Genomic DNA, 17199 nt, shown 5'->3' with positions numbered 1-17199 from the left:
GTCCCCTTCCTATAGAGTCTTTGTTTTGTCTGTTTCTTTTGTTTCTATACCGTAGGATTGGCAAGAGGCATTACAGGACTCAAAATGGAAGGCTACAATGGTTAAGGAGATGAAAGCTTTGGCAAAAAATGAGACATGGGATCTTGTAACTCCTCTACCAGGAAAGAAGCCAGTTGGATGTAAATGGGTGTTCACAGTTAACATAGGGCAGATGGTTCAATTGAGAGGTACAAGGCCAGATTGGTAGCCAGAGGATTCAGTCAGACCTATGGAGTTGATTATCGGGAAACATTTGCCCCTGTAGCCAAGATGAACACAATCAGAATTTTGTTATCTTGTGCAGTCAATCTTGACTGGGAGTTACATCAATTTGATGTTAAAAATGCTTTTCTACATGGTGATTTAAAAGAAGAGGAGTATATGGAGATTCCTCCTGGATTTGATGATGACAAAACCAGAGGAAAAGTTTGCAAGCTGAAGAAGTCATTATATGGGCTGAAACAATCACCAAGAGCATGGTTCGAAAGGTCTAGTAAAGTTATGCTTTCTTTTGGGTATATTCAGAGCGATGCTGATCATACTTTTTCATTAAACGTCATGAAGGTAAGATCACATTGCTTATTGTTTATGTTGATGATATAGTGATGACTAGAAATAATGAAGAAGAAATGACACACTTGAGAAATTTGTTAGCTAGGGAGTTTGAGATTAAGGATTTGGGAAAGTTGAGATATTTCCTTGGGATAGAAGTTGCTAGGTCAGAAAAAGGGATTTTTATTTCTCAAAGAAAGTACATCCTTGATCTCCTTAAAAAAACTGGTATGTTGGGATGTAAACCTGCAGAATCACCTATTGAAGTCAATCATAAGCTTCAAGCTGGAGTGGAAGTTCAATTGATGTTGGCAAGTATCAGAGATTGGTCGGGAGATTGATTTACCTTGCCCATACTAGAACAGATATTGCCTATGTTGTAAGTTTAGTGAGTCAGTACATGCATGACCCTTAGGAGTCTCACTTAGAAGCAGTGCATCGAATTCTAAGATATTCTAAACATGGCCATTTAACAATAACAGACTATACAGATGCGGATTGGGTTAGTTCCCTTGATGACAGGAGATCAACCTCAGGTTATTGTGTTTTTGTTGGAAGAAACCTGGTCACATGGAGAAGCAAAAAGCAAGTTGTTGTTGCAAGGTCCAGTGCAGAAGCTGAATATAGAGCTATGGCACAGGGAATCTGTGAACTTCTATGGTTGCGCAGATTAATGGAAGAGTTAAAGTTGGTTGAAACAACAAATATATCCTTATTTTGTGATAATAAAGCAGCCATCAGTATTATGAACAATCCAGTCCGCATGATCGAACTAAGCACATAGAGATTGATCGTCACTTTATAAAAGAGAAGATAGTCGAAGGTTTTATGAGTCTCTTATGTAGCTTCAAAAGAGCAACTAGCTGATGTTTCACAAAGGGTTTGCATAGCAAGTTGTTTCATCCTTTAGTTTGCAAGTTGAGCATGAGTAATATCTATGCACCAACTTGAGGGAGAGTGTTGAAATCTTTGTGATTAAAGTAAATATTGTGTTTCCTAGTTTAGTTTTATTCCTAATTAGTATAAAGATTGTATTTCTTAGTTTAGGTTTATTCCTATTTAGATTACTTCCTATATTGGAATAATTTTTTGTATATATATAGTGGAGTAGAGGTTGAAAAATATAAAACAATTGAAAGAAATAAAACATATTCTTTTCTTTAATTTCGACACTATAAATGGGGCTTTGTAGCAAGTTTTATTAGGTGATGTACTTTGTATACTGGTAGGTGAAATGAGAGGTGCATGGGCTAGAGGAGGAGACCTAATATTCCTGCATCATTGGTAATTTTTGGTGGTGGTGGTAACAGACTAGAAGGTGTGGAGACAATGGACTAGGGAGTCGGAACAACATCATGCTCAAATGGAAATACTTGCTCAGAAAAGGTAACATGGCATGAGATAAAGATTTTTTTTATTGGATAAATCAAGACATGTAACATTTATGAATTTTGGAATAATCCAGAAAGACACAAGCAGCAGAATGAGCATCCAATTTATTTTTAGATATGGTTGCAACCAAAGATAATAAAGTGATCCAAAAATCCGAAGGTCATTATAGCTGGGTGCTACTTTCAATAGGACCTCATATGGGGTGGAGGGCTTTGTGTGTACACATGGAACACAGTTAATAGTATTAGACTGCAGTGTCAAATGCATGAGTTCAATATTGTTGGGGTACACTAGCATGGTGCAATAAGGCTCTTCCTGCTTCCATAATTGTCTATATTCCGTTCAGCTACACATTTTGCTCAGCTGTATAAGAACAAGATACTCGTTGTGTTATACCTTGGTCTTGAAGGTGTTCAGTTAAGGCCTGAAATTTCCCTCCTCAATCTGACTGAAAATCTTTAATTGGCAATGAAAAATATTTTTCCACTAATTTTGAAATTGAATAAAAATAGATAAAATATCAGATTTACATTTTAGGAAATAAATCCATGTATAATGAGTCATGTACACAAGGTGTAGTTCAAAGTTTCCGATTAGATAAAATATATAACAATTAAATTAAAAACACAATAACATCAGAAAATATTAATGCAATTTTATTCAATTCTAAATGGTTTAATAAAATGAAATCAAACCAAATTATGTTAAAAGCGGTTATTAAATTATAAACTAAATCAAACCGTTTAAAATGATAAACTATTTAAAACTGCCAGTTTAGTAAGGTTTAATTTGATTTTGCGGTTTAAACCATTTAATGCTCACCCCTAGCGGAAAACGTTTAAAGACCAATCTATGAGTTCAAAACTTTTCATTTTGTACTATTAAACAAATATTTCACACCGTTACAAAATGAAAAATTTTGAACTCAGATTCGCATGAACACATAATATAAGCCCTAGAACCCAGAGTCATACAAACAAATGCCACAGAAGAGTTAAAAGACAATAGATATTGATGATTAGAATGAAAAACCTAAAGCTTACAGCCAACTAAACAAAATTTGCAAAATATGTGAAAACCCAATCTCTTTCAAGGAAAAAAGAAGGAACATTCAATTGAAAGTTGAAAGAAAGGAAAAGCCATGTAATGTTATTCCTAGCAAAAGGGATCAAATTGCATAATATTTGCAACTCCAAATTAGGTACATAAATGTCCAATGGTCCACATGGAGAAACAATGAAACACAAGGACTTGAAGTGGTTTGAGACACTTATATGAATCCCTACATTGACAAGGGAATAATTTATGATTCAATTCTCTTAGAAATACATTTGAAGAAACTCACATAATAACAAAATAAAAACCCCTAAAACCCACAGGAATTTAATAAAAGAATTAATAAAAACCCTGTAAAACCAAAAAAATAAAAAACAATGTGTCTTTCCCAACCCACAGTATCTACACCCCCAACCTACAGCTTTCTTTCCACAAAAATTTCATCTTGGCCATATAACATCGCAAGATGCAAGTCACGCGCAATGCGCAATTTGTCCAATGACTTACCGGCCACGACACTGGAACAATTTCCATATTTTGCCACTTAAAACCTACTTAAGGTTGCTTTATTCCTGTATCTTTAGTCACAGTCCAACCCACATACTTCCAGTACAGGGCCATCTTTGGACACAAATGGGTTTATTCGGACCCACATAAGAGTTAGGATAGAAGCCAGCAGAATTGACCATACCAGAATAATGGTGGGCATGCGGTCTTGCTTCCCAAGAAGCCCCTTGAGGAAGGGGTAGAGGTGAATAATGACCCATAAGGCGAAAAAGAGCCTACCAAATAAAGGACCCCATGAATCATACCCATTGTTGATAGCATCTGATACCCCAACAACAACTCCAACTATGTTTATGATCAATAAAGTTGTGGGAGGGATTAAGAGTGATGTCCATTTGAATATATAAAGCTCTGAAAATGCTCCATCATCGGCTGCTTTTGAAGTGACAGTGAAGTTTGTGTTGACACCAGCCAACACCTTCAGCAAACCCTGGAAGAGAGCAAAAAGATGTGATGAAACGCCTCCAATCACCCAAAACTGCTCATTTCTCCACCAGTCGTCTATACCAACACCACCCCATTGCATCTCAAGGACACCAGTAGCAGCAATAGATATGAAGAGAGCCATGAATATGATGCTGGCATAATTACTAATCTGTTCAACACAAAAACCTTGAGTGAGCCCAAAGAACATACAACTGGAGTACAAACAAAAAACGTAGGTTTTCGGGCTACTAGAAAAACCACAGCAAAAAAGGATTATAGAAATTAATAAGCAGTTTATAAAAACTGGTTTGTTTTTGGAGTACATGCTTTTGAATCTTCTGAGCATTGACCAAAAAAAAAAAAAATTTGCCCCATAGATTACAATAGAAAATAGAAAAATCAACCAATACAAAATTATCCCTACTAGTCTTTAGCTTATAATGCTTGAGAATAGCACAAAAACTTAATCCCTATTTTGTCATATTACTTCAGGTTTTAGAAACATATAAAGAAAAAGATTAAAAAGATCCTTTTCAAAGATCAGCATGCCAGAAAATTTAGAAGGATGTTACCTCTGGAACAATGAATTTCCCAGTGAGAAGGCAAATAGCTGGTAGAGTGCAGTAAACAAGCAAGGGAATGGATGTCCAAGGATACACGACTGAATTTATGTAGGAAAATCGTTCCAACCATTTCAATCCACCCCCATAGCCATACCAAATAGGACAATGTCTGCTCAAGAAAATTTCCACAGACCCAAGGGCCCATCGAAGAACTTGGTGTAGACGATCTGACAGATTAATAGGAGCTGACCCCTTAAACGCAGGCCGCTTAGGTATGCAGTACACAGATCGCCATCCATGGCAGTGCATCTTGAATCCTGTCAGGATATCCTCAGTCACAGAGCCATATATCCAGCCAACCTGGTTAAAAAAAAAATATCAACAACTGAGCATAAAAGGTAGAATTTGCTGATTTAAGTTTCAAACTTCTCATATTTCTTGTCTTCACTTACTTCCTTTCCCCATTCCGTTTTATCTTCATAACCACAGCTGATAACCTGGATGGCTTCTCTCAAAAGTGATGCAGGACTAGCATCTTGAGGAACTCCACCATTTTCTAAAAGCGTGGAAGCCACAAACACTGGAGACTGCCCAAACTTCTTCTCCAATTTCATTTGGGATGTTTCTGCAGCTTTTTCAGTGGTTGATTCTGCACAGGAACACAAATTATTGAATGAGAGAATTTTAAAGAATTGAATATAGATGTACATTGTAGAACTAGTGAAGTACAAGAGAAAAACTGCACCTTCGATTCCTTCAATGTTTTCAAGGGCATATATCTGCTTTGATGCCTCCCTGTTCTTTGACTTCTTTTTCTTCTCCTTCTTTGGCTTTGATTTCTTGTTCTTTCTAGATCCACAGCACATGCAGCACCATTTTGGCCAACAGTTGCAGGTCTTGCCAGGGGGCTTCTTCTTTACAGGTGCATCATAACCATAAAGTGCTACCCTTCGGAAAACACACCCAGTTCCAACATATATAGGTCCTTGCAAACCATCTAACCCTTTCATGTTAATCTGTTTTTAATTAGAAAATTAGTTTTTCTTTTTTTCAGAATACCATTGGAAAAGAACAATTCAGACAACGGCGAGAAAAGCAAGGCATGAGAGTAAAAAATACATACATCAAAGAACACCACATTCCGATTTGAGTATCTGTCATGACGATCAATACCATCAAATCTTTGAGGAAACTGGACATAGCAAACTTTCTTCCCTGATGTTGGATCCATCATGAAACACATAGCTTCTCTAAGAGCTTTGCTGTTGTTAATATAGTGATCACAGTCCACATTCAAAAGATAAGGAGCATTTGATAGAACAGCAGAGACCCGAACCTGCAGCAGTGATAACAAAGAACAAAGTATTAGTTCTTAACATGTTATTGTTAGAAAGAGAAAGGTTGAGAAACCAGGAAAGTGACTTGCACAATAAATATAAATGTCCAAGCCTTACCAGAGAATTCATGGCCCCAGCCTTTTTATGGTGTTCAAACCCTGGTCTCTTCTCACGAGAGACATATACCAAACGAGGTAATTCATTCCCTTCCAAATCACGGACACCAGTATGACCAAGGAAGACCTGTAAAATGAGATAATATCAGTATTTGGTACATGTTAGAACATAAACAAAATTTAACAACTCTACTTGTTTGATATGGTGTTAAGCAAATGGATTAAACTAAAAAGAACTAGGGAAGGCTGCCATCATTGGAAAAAATAGACGGTGATGCAAGCACCCTTTCAGATACAAAAGTGCAAAGAATATGAATGCAAGTACTGATTCAACCAATCACACCCATGAACCACTAGCATTGTGCTCCTAGCAAGAAATTTATTGTTTAGATCTGTAATAGACTATGAAGAGAGCACAGCCAATGCTCTTTGGTTGGAAATACAGTCTCACCTGAATCATGCCAGGATGATCTCGCACATTGTTACCGGGCCATGGAGTTCCATCCTGCATTGTCCAGCCATCTTCTGGTACTTTTTGTGCAGTGGCAACCAATCCATTTATTCTAACTTTGAATTCTTCATATTCTCTCTACACCAATAAATAAAATAAAATAAATAACAAGGCTGGTGTCAATTGGAGTTAACCTTAAGAAAAAGAATGACAGAGACAATCGTATTTCACTAAATTTAGCATCAAACTATCATATTTCACTACCTAGCCATTTTGAGATAACATTCCCGTATCACTTAGATTGTAAAATACGTGAATCTGCAGACAATCACTCACCTTCATAGCACGCCTTTCCCTCACAAATGATGGGTGGACTTTATTCTTTAGATAGTCAACCTTCTGAGAGAAATACCATTCAGGGGCTCGGGGCTCTATATTAAATTTCTTACAGAAAGGAACCCATTTTCTGGCAAATTCAGATGTCTCAGACAGTGCCTCAAATGTAAGCATGGCTGCACCATCATCAGAAACATAGCATGCAACCTTGTCCACTGGATAATCAACCGCAAGAATTGAGAGAACCGTGTTTGCAGTGATCAGTGGGGGTTCTTTCATTGGATCAACAGTACTGACAAATACATCTACACTAGCTAGCTCAGATGGTTTTCCTTCTTTTTCATACCTGAAAATTAAGGAATGTGATAAGGGATTACATTCACAGATCTCATATACAAAATAGGAAGTAGGACTAAATTGTAAGGAAGAAGAAACGACACCAAGTTTGTTTATAGAAACACGTGTCCCATGAAACTAAATGGATGGCTCCATGTACCTAAGTGAGAGCCGATCAAGGTATGTCTCACGTTCAATTGGATACCATTTTGGAAACTGATCGAGAATCCATGATACTGCAAACCATATTTCGCATATTACTGATGTCAGCCACAGACCATACGCATCATTGACAGGGTGGAGAATTCTATAGTGAAAAAACAAGCCAAGAATAACAAGACGAATAATGATTATCATCCGATATGGGTTTATCTTGCTTGATGATATGGGCAACTTCCTTGAAAGTGGCTGCCTGCCCTCATCCATCCTGAGAAAGTGCATTAAGAAACAACTCATAAAAACCTAAACAAATGAACTATCAAGCCAATGACTAAATAAATAAAACATAACATTTTAAAATTCACACTTCAATATGAAATTCACTTTTTTTTTTTTTTTGTAGTACCACATCGATTTAGATATTAACCTAGGTCTAGACTCAGAACATGTTAGCACTCAAAGGGAACATCTTATATTCGATAGCATATCGTCCAGAAGGTCAAGCTCAGTGCAAAGATATGGATTAGAGCTCAACAAAAGAAATTTTAATACGTTCAGTATCACCAGTTTAAGTACTTCAGTTTCACATCAACAGCCAAGATAATTTATTCAACTCAAGCTCTAATTTTCCATAACCAAATTATTTTTTCTCGTATATAAATTCTAGTTTACAAATATACATAAGCAATCATTTCTTTTGGGATTCTCCACAAACTAATTGATAAGAAAGCGCCAGGGCAAGAACCTATCTTATACAATATCTAATTATTTAAGGCATTCTAGGCTAATGGAGGAGCACTGATCCGTACTTGCACTTGTATCATTTATAACATTTTGATGCTCAGTTATGCAGAGGCAATGGGAGTTGTTGAGTTTCACTGAAGTTAATCTCTCTGGACTTAAATCATTTATGAAGTGGTTAGAAGCATGTACCCTTGATTGTCACTGAAAATAACTAGCAGAATCAGCCCCCTCTTATAATATGGTATGCCTTTAAAAGCTGTTTTTTACGCTAGTAGTAATATCTCCAACAGCACCTTAGAAATATTTTCATTTGTTAAAACTGTGTCATTAACTGCCTTCTTCTCCATACACAGGGGGTCATTGACTCAAGGACAGAACAACGTATATGAAGCAGATTAACTAAATGGAATACAAGAATAGGAAAAAGAAAAGTTTTGAGCTTTAACTTACATGGGCAAATCAGGATCATCAAATTCATCCCCATCAAAGTTTCCACCATCATTTCCCCCTTCATGCTTGACCACCTGAAGTTTGTCATTCTGCCTTTTCTTCCAGTCTTCCATTCTATCCTTCCACGCCACACTCCCATACCCATACACAGCTATGTCTTTTTTAGGAACCATAGGTCTAGGTTGCACTAAATATCAAAAACAATAAGATTAGCCTGGATGATTAGATACCTACAAACCAGAACTTCTGCAAGCAGTCAATGAACAAATGACTTACAGGGTATAGATGGATCAGAATATGGCATTGGGTGAACTCTATTTCCATGGCCCATGAATGGGGGCACAATAAGAGCATGTCGGTCAGAAGAAATCTCAGCATCCTAAACAAAAGAACAAGAAATTCAGTACAATCATCAGACCACTTGTGAACATATGGCATGTGCAGATAGGAAAGGTCAACTCATAATTACCTCCTCGCCGTAGGTCAAAAGAGGAATTTTGGAGCTAAGAGGAGAAGAATCAAGTTCTGAGGATGTGGGAATTCCAGCGGCATTAGAATAAGAAGCACGCCCAGTATTAAGGCGTGCAGAGAGCATTGCTTCTGCAACTTGTTCTGGGCCCATGCCATCAAAGTTTCCATAATCAAACTCATGCTCCAAATCATCAATATCATCTTCTTCCTCATCACCATCAACCCTAGGACTACCTGTCATTTATATCAGTAGTTAAAACACAAAATAAAAGATCTGTAACCTAAGTCACCATAAACACAGGAAAAATTGTTGCAATCTCACCTTTGATGCGCTTGTATCTAGTTTTGCACTGAGGGCAGGCCTGATTTCCCTCTCTTCTCTCATACTCATAGCAAGGCCTACACACAGGGAAAGCACATTCATTGCAAGCAACAAATGGCTCTCCATCCACCGTAATCTCAATCTCATCCCCACATATCTGACACACTTGTCCACTCAATTCTTGCACAGACTTTATCTGTACAAGAGAACAACAAAATGAGTACAATCAACACTGGGGAACATCAAACATGAGGACAAAAGGTAAAAAAATAAAAAGAAAAGAAAAGAAAAGCACCAAAGATAATAGTTAATTTGAAGCTAAATGATGGCCAAAAGAAACAGACAAAATAAAAGGTTTCAATTGATTCGAATCTGATTACACTCCCAGATATACTTATAGCTTTCTATCAGAATTCGTTGTGAAGCCAATGTACCATCTTTGTTTACCCTGAATTTCATCAGTAGTTAGTAACTTAGTATTGACTTCTCTTCACTGCATATAATTCACAACTTGTATGAACTAAAAGCTAAAACTTAAACTCTTCTGCTATACGTTAGTAATCCTTCACATACATTCCCGAATCAATACTTATTCAAAAACCCAGTAGCCACTCTATCATTACTAGTGGAAAGGGGAGAGAGAAGGGCACTTGAACATCAAACATGAGGACAGAAGGTAAAAAAATAAAAAGAAAAGAAAAGAAAAGCACCAAAGATAATAGTTAATTTGAAGCTGAATAATGGCCAAAATAAACAGCCAAAATAAAAGGTTTCAGTTGATTCGAATCTGATTACACTCCCAGATATACTTATAGCTTTCTATCAGAACTCGTTGTGAAGCCAATTTACCATCTTTGTTTTCCCTGAATTTCATCAGTAGTTAGTAACTTAGTATTGACTTCTCTTCACTGCATATCATTCACAACTTGTATGAAAAAAGCTAAAACTTAAACTCTTCTGCTATACGTTAGTAATCCTTCACATACATTCCCGAATCAATACTTTTTCAAAAACCCAGTAGATACTCTATCATTACTAGTGGAAAGGGGAGAGAGAAGGGATTTCTGACTCACAAGACTATAAATTTTTTTCTTGTGAACAGCATATCAATAGAATGTATCGTGGATCCAGAAGAAGAGATATGCTGCAGAAGAAGTCACATACGCAAATTCATTGAAAATCTGACCCAAGGCCTCCTATATCTATGCAAGAATCTCACAGCATTTTCAATTGTCTCGCAATTAACACCAAATTTGATCACAATTGTGCAATAAAATTGAAGTGTCCTTATAAATTACACCAAAAATTTACATCAGAATCGGAATCCAGATCTGAGTTACTAAAACCATAACAAAAGACCATATTTACAAACTGGAAGAAGTGATAATCTGGAACACGTTAGCATATTCAATAGAAGCTCAAACTCTAGCAATTCAGATTCGAAAGTGAGAATTATTAATTCCATCGAATCACCCCAATCTTGACATAATTCTAGGTTAAGAAAAACCTGTATAATTCATCGGAGAAAGAGGGAAGAAATTTAGTAAAACATGTGACCTTATTTTGTCGGAAAGAAAAATAATATAATATAATCAAATAAAATTAACAGGCCAAGTAAAGACAATCCATAAAAGGAAAGCAGAAATTCCATAAATCTAACTCTCAAATCAGAAGAAAATGTAGTTAAACACCAGCAAGATAAAGCAAAACCCTAATTGTTCACATTTGCAAAGGAAACCCAGATCAGAAGGAGATGAGCAGATGGGTCTCATAAAAAATGAAGGAACCAAAATGCAGTGATTTAAAGAACTCTTACTCTTCCGCTCTCATCAGCATTTATAAGCACGAACTCATTCCTGTTGTGAGAGCCAGCAACGAGTCGACCCCCAGTATTCATGACTGTAAATCTCACTCAGCTCCACAAAATCAAAAAGCTTTTCTCAAATCCAGAAAACCAAAACTCAGAACTGAGTGAACCACCACCGCATCCGCCAGTGACTGAGCTCCGTTAAAAGACTCCACCTTTGCATCCGAGTTTCCAAACCCAGATATAGAAAAAATCCGTAAATAGAACAGGACACAAAAAAAAAAATTAAATGAAATGAAAGAAATGTTTCTCTCTATGTTCTTTTCAATTGGCTTGACAAAGCCAGATTCTCACTCCTCTCTGTATCCTGGCTGGTCTCAATCTTGAGGCAATGATGGTTAATAGATGGCTTGGTTTTAAGAGAGAGAGGGAGTTGAAATGTGGAGGCGTAATAGGGAAGGAGACAGATAGATCAAGAAAATGCACCAGTAATGTAATCTGTGCCTCTAATCGAGTGAAAAAAAAAACACATTAAAAACTAAAAAAAACTAAAAAAAAAAAATTAAAGAATAATAATAATTAATTGGAAAAAGCTATTGGTGGTGGGGCCCAGAATGTGATGGTGGCGCTGCTCTGTGCCCCCACCGGAGTTGGTGTATCCTTCGTCTACCTATTTATTATTTCTTTTTTCACTTTCTACTTCTACAGAGAGAAAAAAAAATCAATAAAACCTCTTTAATTTTTTCTTTTCGATCTGTTTTTCGAGTTGGAAATTGCTAAGTCACGGTTTTAATGTGTGTAATGTAAATGTGAGTAAAAAGAGAAATAGGAGTGTTTGGAGAGAGAGAAAATGAGTGAGAAACAGAAAGCGAAAACGCGTAGTAACAGTACAGGCTAGTAGTGAGAGAGAGAGAAAGACTGAAGACATGATCTACGCCGCGTGAGCAGATCCTACTTCCATGCTCTCTCTCTTTCTCTCTCTCTCACTGCCTCTCTGTCACACACACCAGATCAATTACAGGGAGGAGAGTTTCATTCAATTTCTCGCGATAAGATAAATTCATTGCTAACCCGAAAATGCACGATGTGTCAATCGAAATCTGAAAGTGAAACGTTTTGTTTTTTTTGGAAAAGAAAAAATAAACATAATTTTTATTATTTTATTTATATTTATATTTATTCATTTAATATTTTGTACGAATTGTTTTCGACTGTTGCTGTAGTTATTTGACTGACTTTTATTTATGTTGTATGCAAATACGGAATAGAACCGGATTCGGGCGGCCAGATCTGGATCCAAATCCGACGTTATTCGAGCTCTGTGTTGTATTTTGTCGGTGATGAAAATGAACGGTTGAGATTGAATAAATATAAAACGACTTAAATTTAGTTTTTTATCTTTGTTTTAAATTTTTTTTATCTCATGATAAAATAATGAAAATTACTTTGAGTTCACAATACAAGATAAAAATTTTTTCACAAAATAATTAATTATGCCAACCTATTTATGCTTATTTAAAAAATTAAAAAATAAAGAAATAAAGGTCAGCGAAGATCAATCACAGATTTTAGTGAGATTGAGATCATAAGAGTAGTTAAAAATAATAACTAACCTTGAAACCAAATTTAGGTGAAACTTAATAGACTTAATCACAAATCTTAGATAATCTAGCTTCTAGTTCTAAATACTAGGTAAGATAAAATATCTTGTAGACTAGATAGAGAGCTAGGGACTACAACCAGCAATTAAATATATATACAGAGACTTTGTGTAATTTGATTAGTCTTTCTTATATAGAGAATACGAAATTTGAGACATTTCGATCGAGAAAAAAAAAATTTATCCATATTATATAGTCCATAGTATCCTTTCGACTGCTCGGTCTCTTAGTGAATAAAATATATAATAATATGTTGTTAAAATTTCTCGTAATTTTAATAAGTATGTCTATTTATGTCTTATGCACATGTATTAAAAAAAATGTATGAAAAGTCACATGTGAATGTGTCCTTGCCCAAATTAGAAACTCTATCTTTATATATTTATTTGTTGTAATACTTTTTATTAGCTTAATTATGATGCCATTTATAACTTTAATAACCATTATTATGAGTTTTGTAATTATATTTATTTTACCAATTAAATCAAATTTAATAAGTATATTTAGACTTTTCATTTATGTTATGAAATAAAATTTTGTGGATGAGTTTCATGTTCTTGTATATATTATGTATTTTTATTTAATTAATTAAAAACAATAACTTTTTTTTATAAATTTAATGATAATCACATGAATAACAAAATACTATTATTATTTTTATGGTTGCACTAAAATATTAGAGTCAAGACAACTCAGCAATACAATTATTAGACGTTGTTTAATCCTGTGGAAGCGACAGCAATGAAATTGATGGTTTATGTGACTTTGCGAGTCATTTTTCACATTAATGAGAATTTCTTTCTTTAATCCTTATCATTTGTCTTAGACCTTTTTGTTTCTTATCATGGGTTAGTTGCCAACCAATAAATTTACTTAACCACATGTGTAAAACAATTAGGTAAACTTTGGCTGGCTATATTAAAAATTCTTATTTTTTTTTAATTATCTATATTTTAAATTCACTTATCTCATTAATTCAACACAAAATACTCCCTCTCGAATGTTTAAAATGATATATGTCTATGGCTCGAATTCGAAATTTCTATTAAAGGAGAAGAATTTTTCCATCCAATATTTGAAATAAAAAAATTTTAAAATTTTTACTTTATAGAATTATGATTTTTTAATAAATTTTTTATTTAATCCCATTGATGTTAGAGTGTAAATCTGTCATTCACTGGTATCTTTATTTGCATTTATCTTTATTGGGTGAAAATAAAATTTTCCCTTTTATATATACAATCTAAAAAAAAAAAAGGGTCAAAAAAGAAAAGAAAAAAGAAAAAACACAACTAAATTGGCTGGCTTGCCTGCCACCACATCATATGCTTTTCAACTTTCCTTCTACTCACTCTACATTATTAAAATCTGTTATATAGTTTTGTCCTTTTAATGCCACATGTGCATCAAAGTGTCGGTGGAGTCAGTTTATAAATAAAGTATAAACTTTTAATTTTAAATTTTTGTTAGGGAAGACTTGCCTTTCAAACAATATTAATATGGGTTTTGATTCTTATTTCTAATGATGGGTTTACCAAGTAAACCACATTTCATTGACACTTTTTGAAGCTTTATAATTTAACTTAACTCTCCATATACTAACCATAAAATAAATAAATAAATAATAACTATTTGCATGTAATGATTGGTCATATACTCATCATTTGTAAATCTCTATAAGATAACCCATGAATCATTTCTTAACCTTCACACGGGTTTATATGCTATAGGCTTTTTAAACATTTAAGGATTAATAAATTATGTTTTTTTATATATTATCCTATTTTAAATTAGTTACAATAAATACTTTTAGAAATAATTATTGATTTTGAGATAAATGATAATTTAGTCAAATTATCCTTCAGTTTGTTATAATCTAAAAGAATAAATAGTTTCCTTAATCCTTGTGCAACAATCTTAAACGACTTATATTTTGAAACAGGGTAGTAGTATAAATGTTACTTCACCCATTCCTAAATACTTATAACATTTGGGTATCTCACGTCCCTTAAGAAAATCATTCAATTTGTTTAAGTTATTATAAATAATTAATACTCTCTCTGTTTCAAAATATAAGTTGTTTAAGGTTTTTACACAATAATTAAGAAAACAATTAATTTTCCTAGATTATAACAAAATCAAAAGTAAGTTGACTAAATTAATTTTTATCTCAAAATTAATAGTTACTTGTAAAATTATTTATTATATCTAAAAGGTAACATTGAAAAAATATCATTTATTACTTCTTAAAATAATCAAAATGACTTATATTTTGGGACAAAGGGAGTACCTCTGTTCCATATTACTCGTCACATTTGATAAAGTAGTTTGTTTCAAAATACTTGTCACATTTGTGATTTCAAGAAGTGATAAATACATTTTTCCATGTTTACTTTTTGTATATGGCCAATAATTATTACTTCAATTTAATAGTTTTCTTAGAGAATTAGTATTAAATTTAGGGTAATATAGTCAATTTTTACTCAATAATTTATTGTAACTTAGACAAATTTAATGATTTTTTTAAGGGACGTGAAATTCCAACTGTGCCAAGTATTATGAAAACGAGATAGTGAATGAATTGACTAAAGTACCCTTAATTTGTCTAAGTTATGATAAATTATTTAGAAATTGAAACAGTCACATTCTCACATTGAAAGGTAAAATGAAAAAAAAAGTATCATTTATGAAATCCATAAATATAACAAATATTTGGAAACATAATATTTTTTCCATAGTGACAAGTATTTAAGAGCATCAAATGCATTATTTTGATCCTAGCTAAGACATTAAACGTTATTGGTGACACTTTTAAACAACAAAGGTAATATTTTGGGTAATATCACTAAACACAATAAACATCAAAGGCATTATTTTGATCCTAGCTAAAACATTAAACGTTGTTGGTGACACTTTAAACAACAAAGGTAATATTTTGACATTACCCAAAATATTAAATGTTACTGCCTTCGAACATTAAACGTTATTGGTGACACTTTAAACAACAAAGGTAATATTTCGACATTACCCAAAATATTAAATGTTACTGCCTTCGCTTTATCATACTTGTCATATTTGTGGTTTCAAGAATTAATAAATATTTTTTCCACGTTTATCATTTGTATATGATCAATAATTATTACTTCATTTTAATGGTATTCTTAAAATTAATATTAAATTAAGAGTAATATAATCAATTTACTCAATAATTTATTGTAATTTGGACAAGTTTAATGGTTTTTTTAAGGAATATGAAATTCCAAATGTGACGAGTATTATGGAACAGAGGTAGTATCTAAAATACTACTCCCTCCGTTCTTTTTATATATGAGCAACTAATTTTTTACCGAGATTAAGAAAGTAGTTTAACCAATATTTTTGCCTCTTTTTACTAATTTACCCCTAATATCTCATTTATTTCTCCTCTAATATCAATATATGCTGTAAATTATGTTCCAATATTCAATGAGACTTCAAATGCTTCGTTGGAATGATAAGAATAAATATGGTTGCAAAAAATCAAGTTTATACTCTAAGTTGTAGAGGAAAATTCATTTTTTGGTCCTTTATTTATGAAAATTGTGTGAAAATATGAAAATTTGTGCTCATTTAACCTTCCAACTGCCTTTGGTTATTAAAGACATACTTTAAATATCGCGCAATTTTTCAAATATTTGAATGAAGTCCCTAGGAATTCTTTTCATTGTGGTCAACCTAAAAATTTTGTGGTCCTTTTCCATTCAAACTCCAGTTTAATCAGCACTCAAATCGCCCATATGAGCACATTTTTTGAAAGAAAATTGATGTAAAAAACCAATTATCCAAAATTTCTTCACATTAATACTCATTTATATTTTTGTTTGCCACTATTTTAAAAATCTCTCATAGTAAAAGTTTCACAAAAAATTAAAATAAGAGTAAGATAGACTTTTCATATTGGCATATTGTTCAAACTTATCAAATTAGGTAAATTTTTCTATATAAAAAAAACCAAAATATAAACTTTTTCTATAATAAAAAAAAAAAAAAAAAAAAACGGAACGAGTATGAATAAAGGCTTTAGAGGTTGGAACCAGATTACAGCTTACTATTTTTATCTCTTAATAATTCAAAAAACTATGAATATCAATTAAAAATTCAAACGTGCACCATTATTTTTATGATTTTATTTTTTAAAAACTATATACTTTAGATTTCATATTGCATTTCAAAAATCATAGTAGCTCAAACATAAATTATATGAAAATATGAGGAAATTTTAACCATTTACCCTTTATTTAAAAAAACTATGCACATTAGTAATAAGAAATCAAAAAATGGAGAATAAAGTAAAACTGCCTCTGTAGAAGAAACATTTTTATTTATTGAGGCACTTTTGCCTTCTAGTCCTATCCAGTATCCACAGCATCATTTC

General features: G+C 33.4%; 1 protein-coding gene across 1 annotated transcript; it reads right to left on the bottom strand.

The window, feature by feature from the left end:
* Positions 1–3105: 3105 nt before the first annotated feature.
* LOC105636590 (cellulose synthase A catalytic subunit 2 [UDP-forming]) lies at positions 3106–12018 on the bottom strand. Its single transcript, XM_012219903.4, has 14 exons — positions 11134–12018; positions 9318–9513; positions 8994–9229; positions 8801–8903; positions 8525–8711; positions 7332–7598; positions 6836–7181; positions 6500–6637; positions 6050–6175; positions 5719–5931; positions 5341–5611; positions 5048–5244; positions 4605–4955; positions 3106–4201 (listed from the first exon to the last, which is right to left on the bottom strand). The coding sequence occupies exons 1-14, from the start codon at positions 11212–11214 to the stop codon at positions 3620–3622; spliced, it is 3294 nt and encodes a 1097-aa protein (XP_012075293.1). The 5' UTR covers positions 11215–12018; the 3' UTR covers positions 3106–3619.
* Between the last annotated feature and the right edge of the window lie 5181 nt (positions 12019–17199).

Source organism: Jatropha curcas, chromosome 3, assembly GCF_041381405.1.
Source record: "Jatropha curcas cultivar XTBG-Jc1 chromosome 3, XTBG_Jcur_1.0, whole genome shotgun sequence".
Lineage (NCBI taxonomy): Eukaryota > Viridiplantae > Streptophyta > Magnoliopsida > Malpighiales > Euphorbiaceae > Jatropha > Jatropha curcas.
The sequence above is the reverse complement of the archived record's forward strand: the minus strand, read 5'-3'. Positions and strand labels throughout refer to the sequence as shown.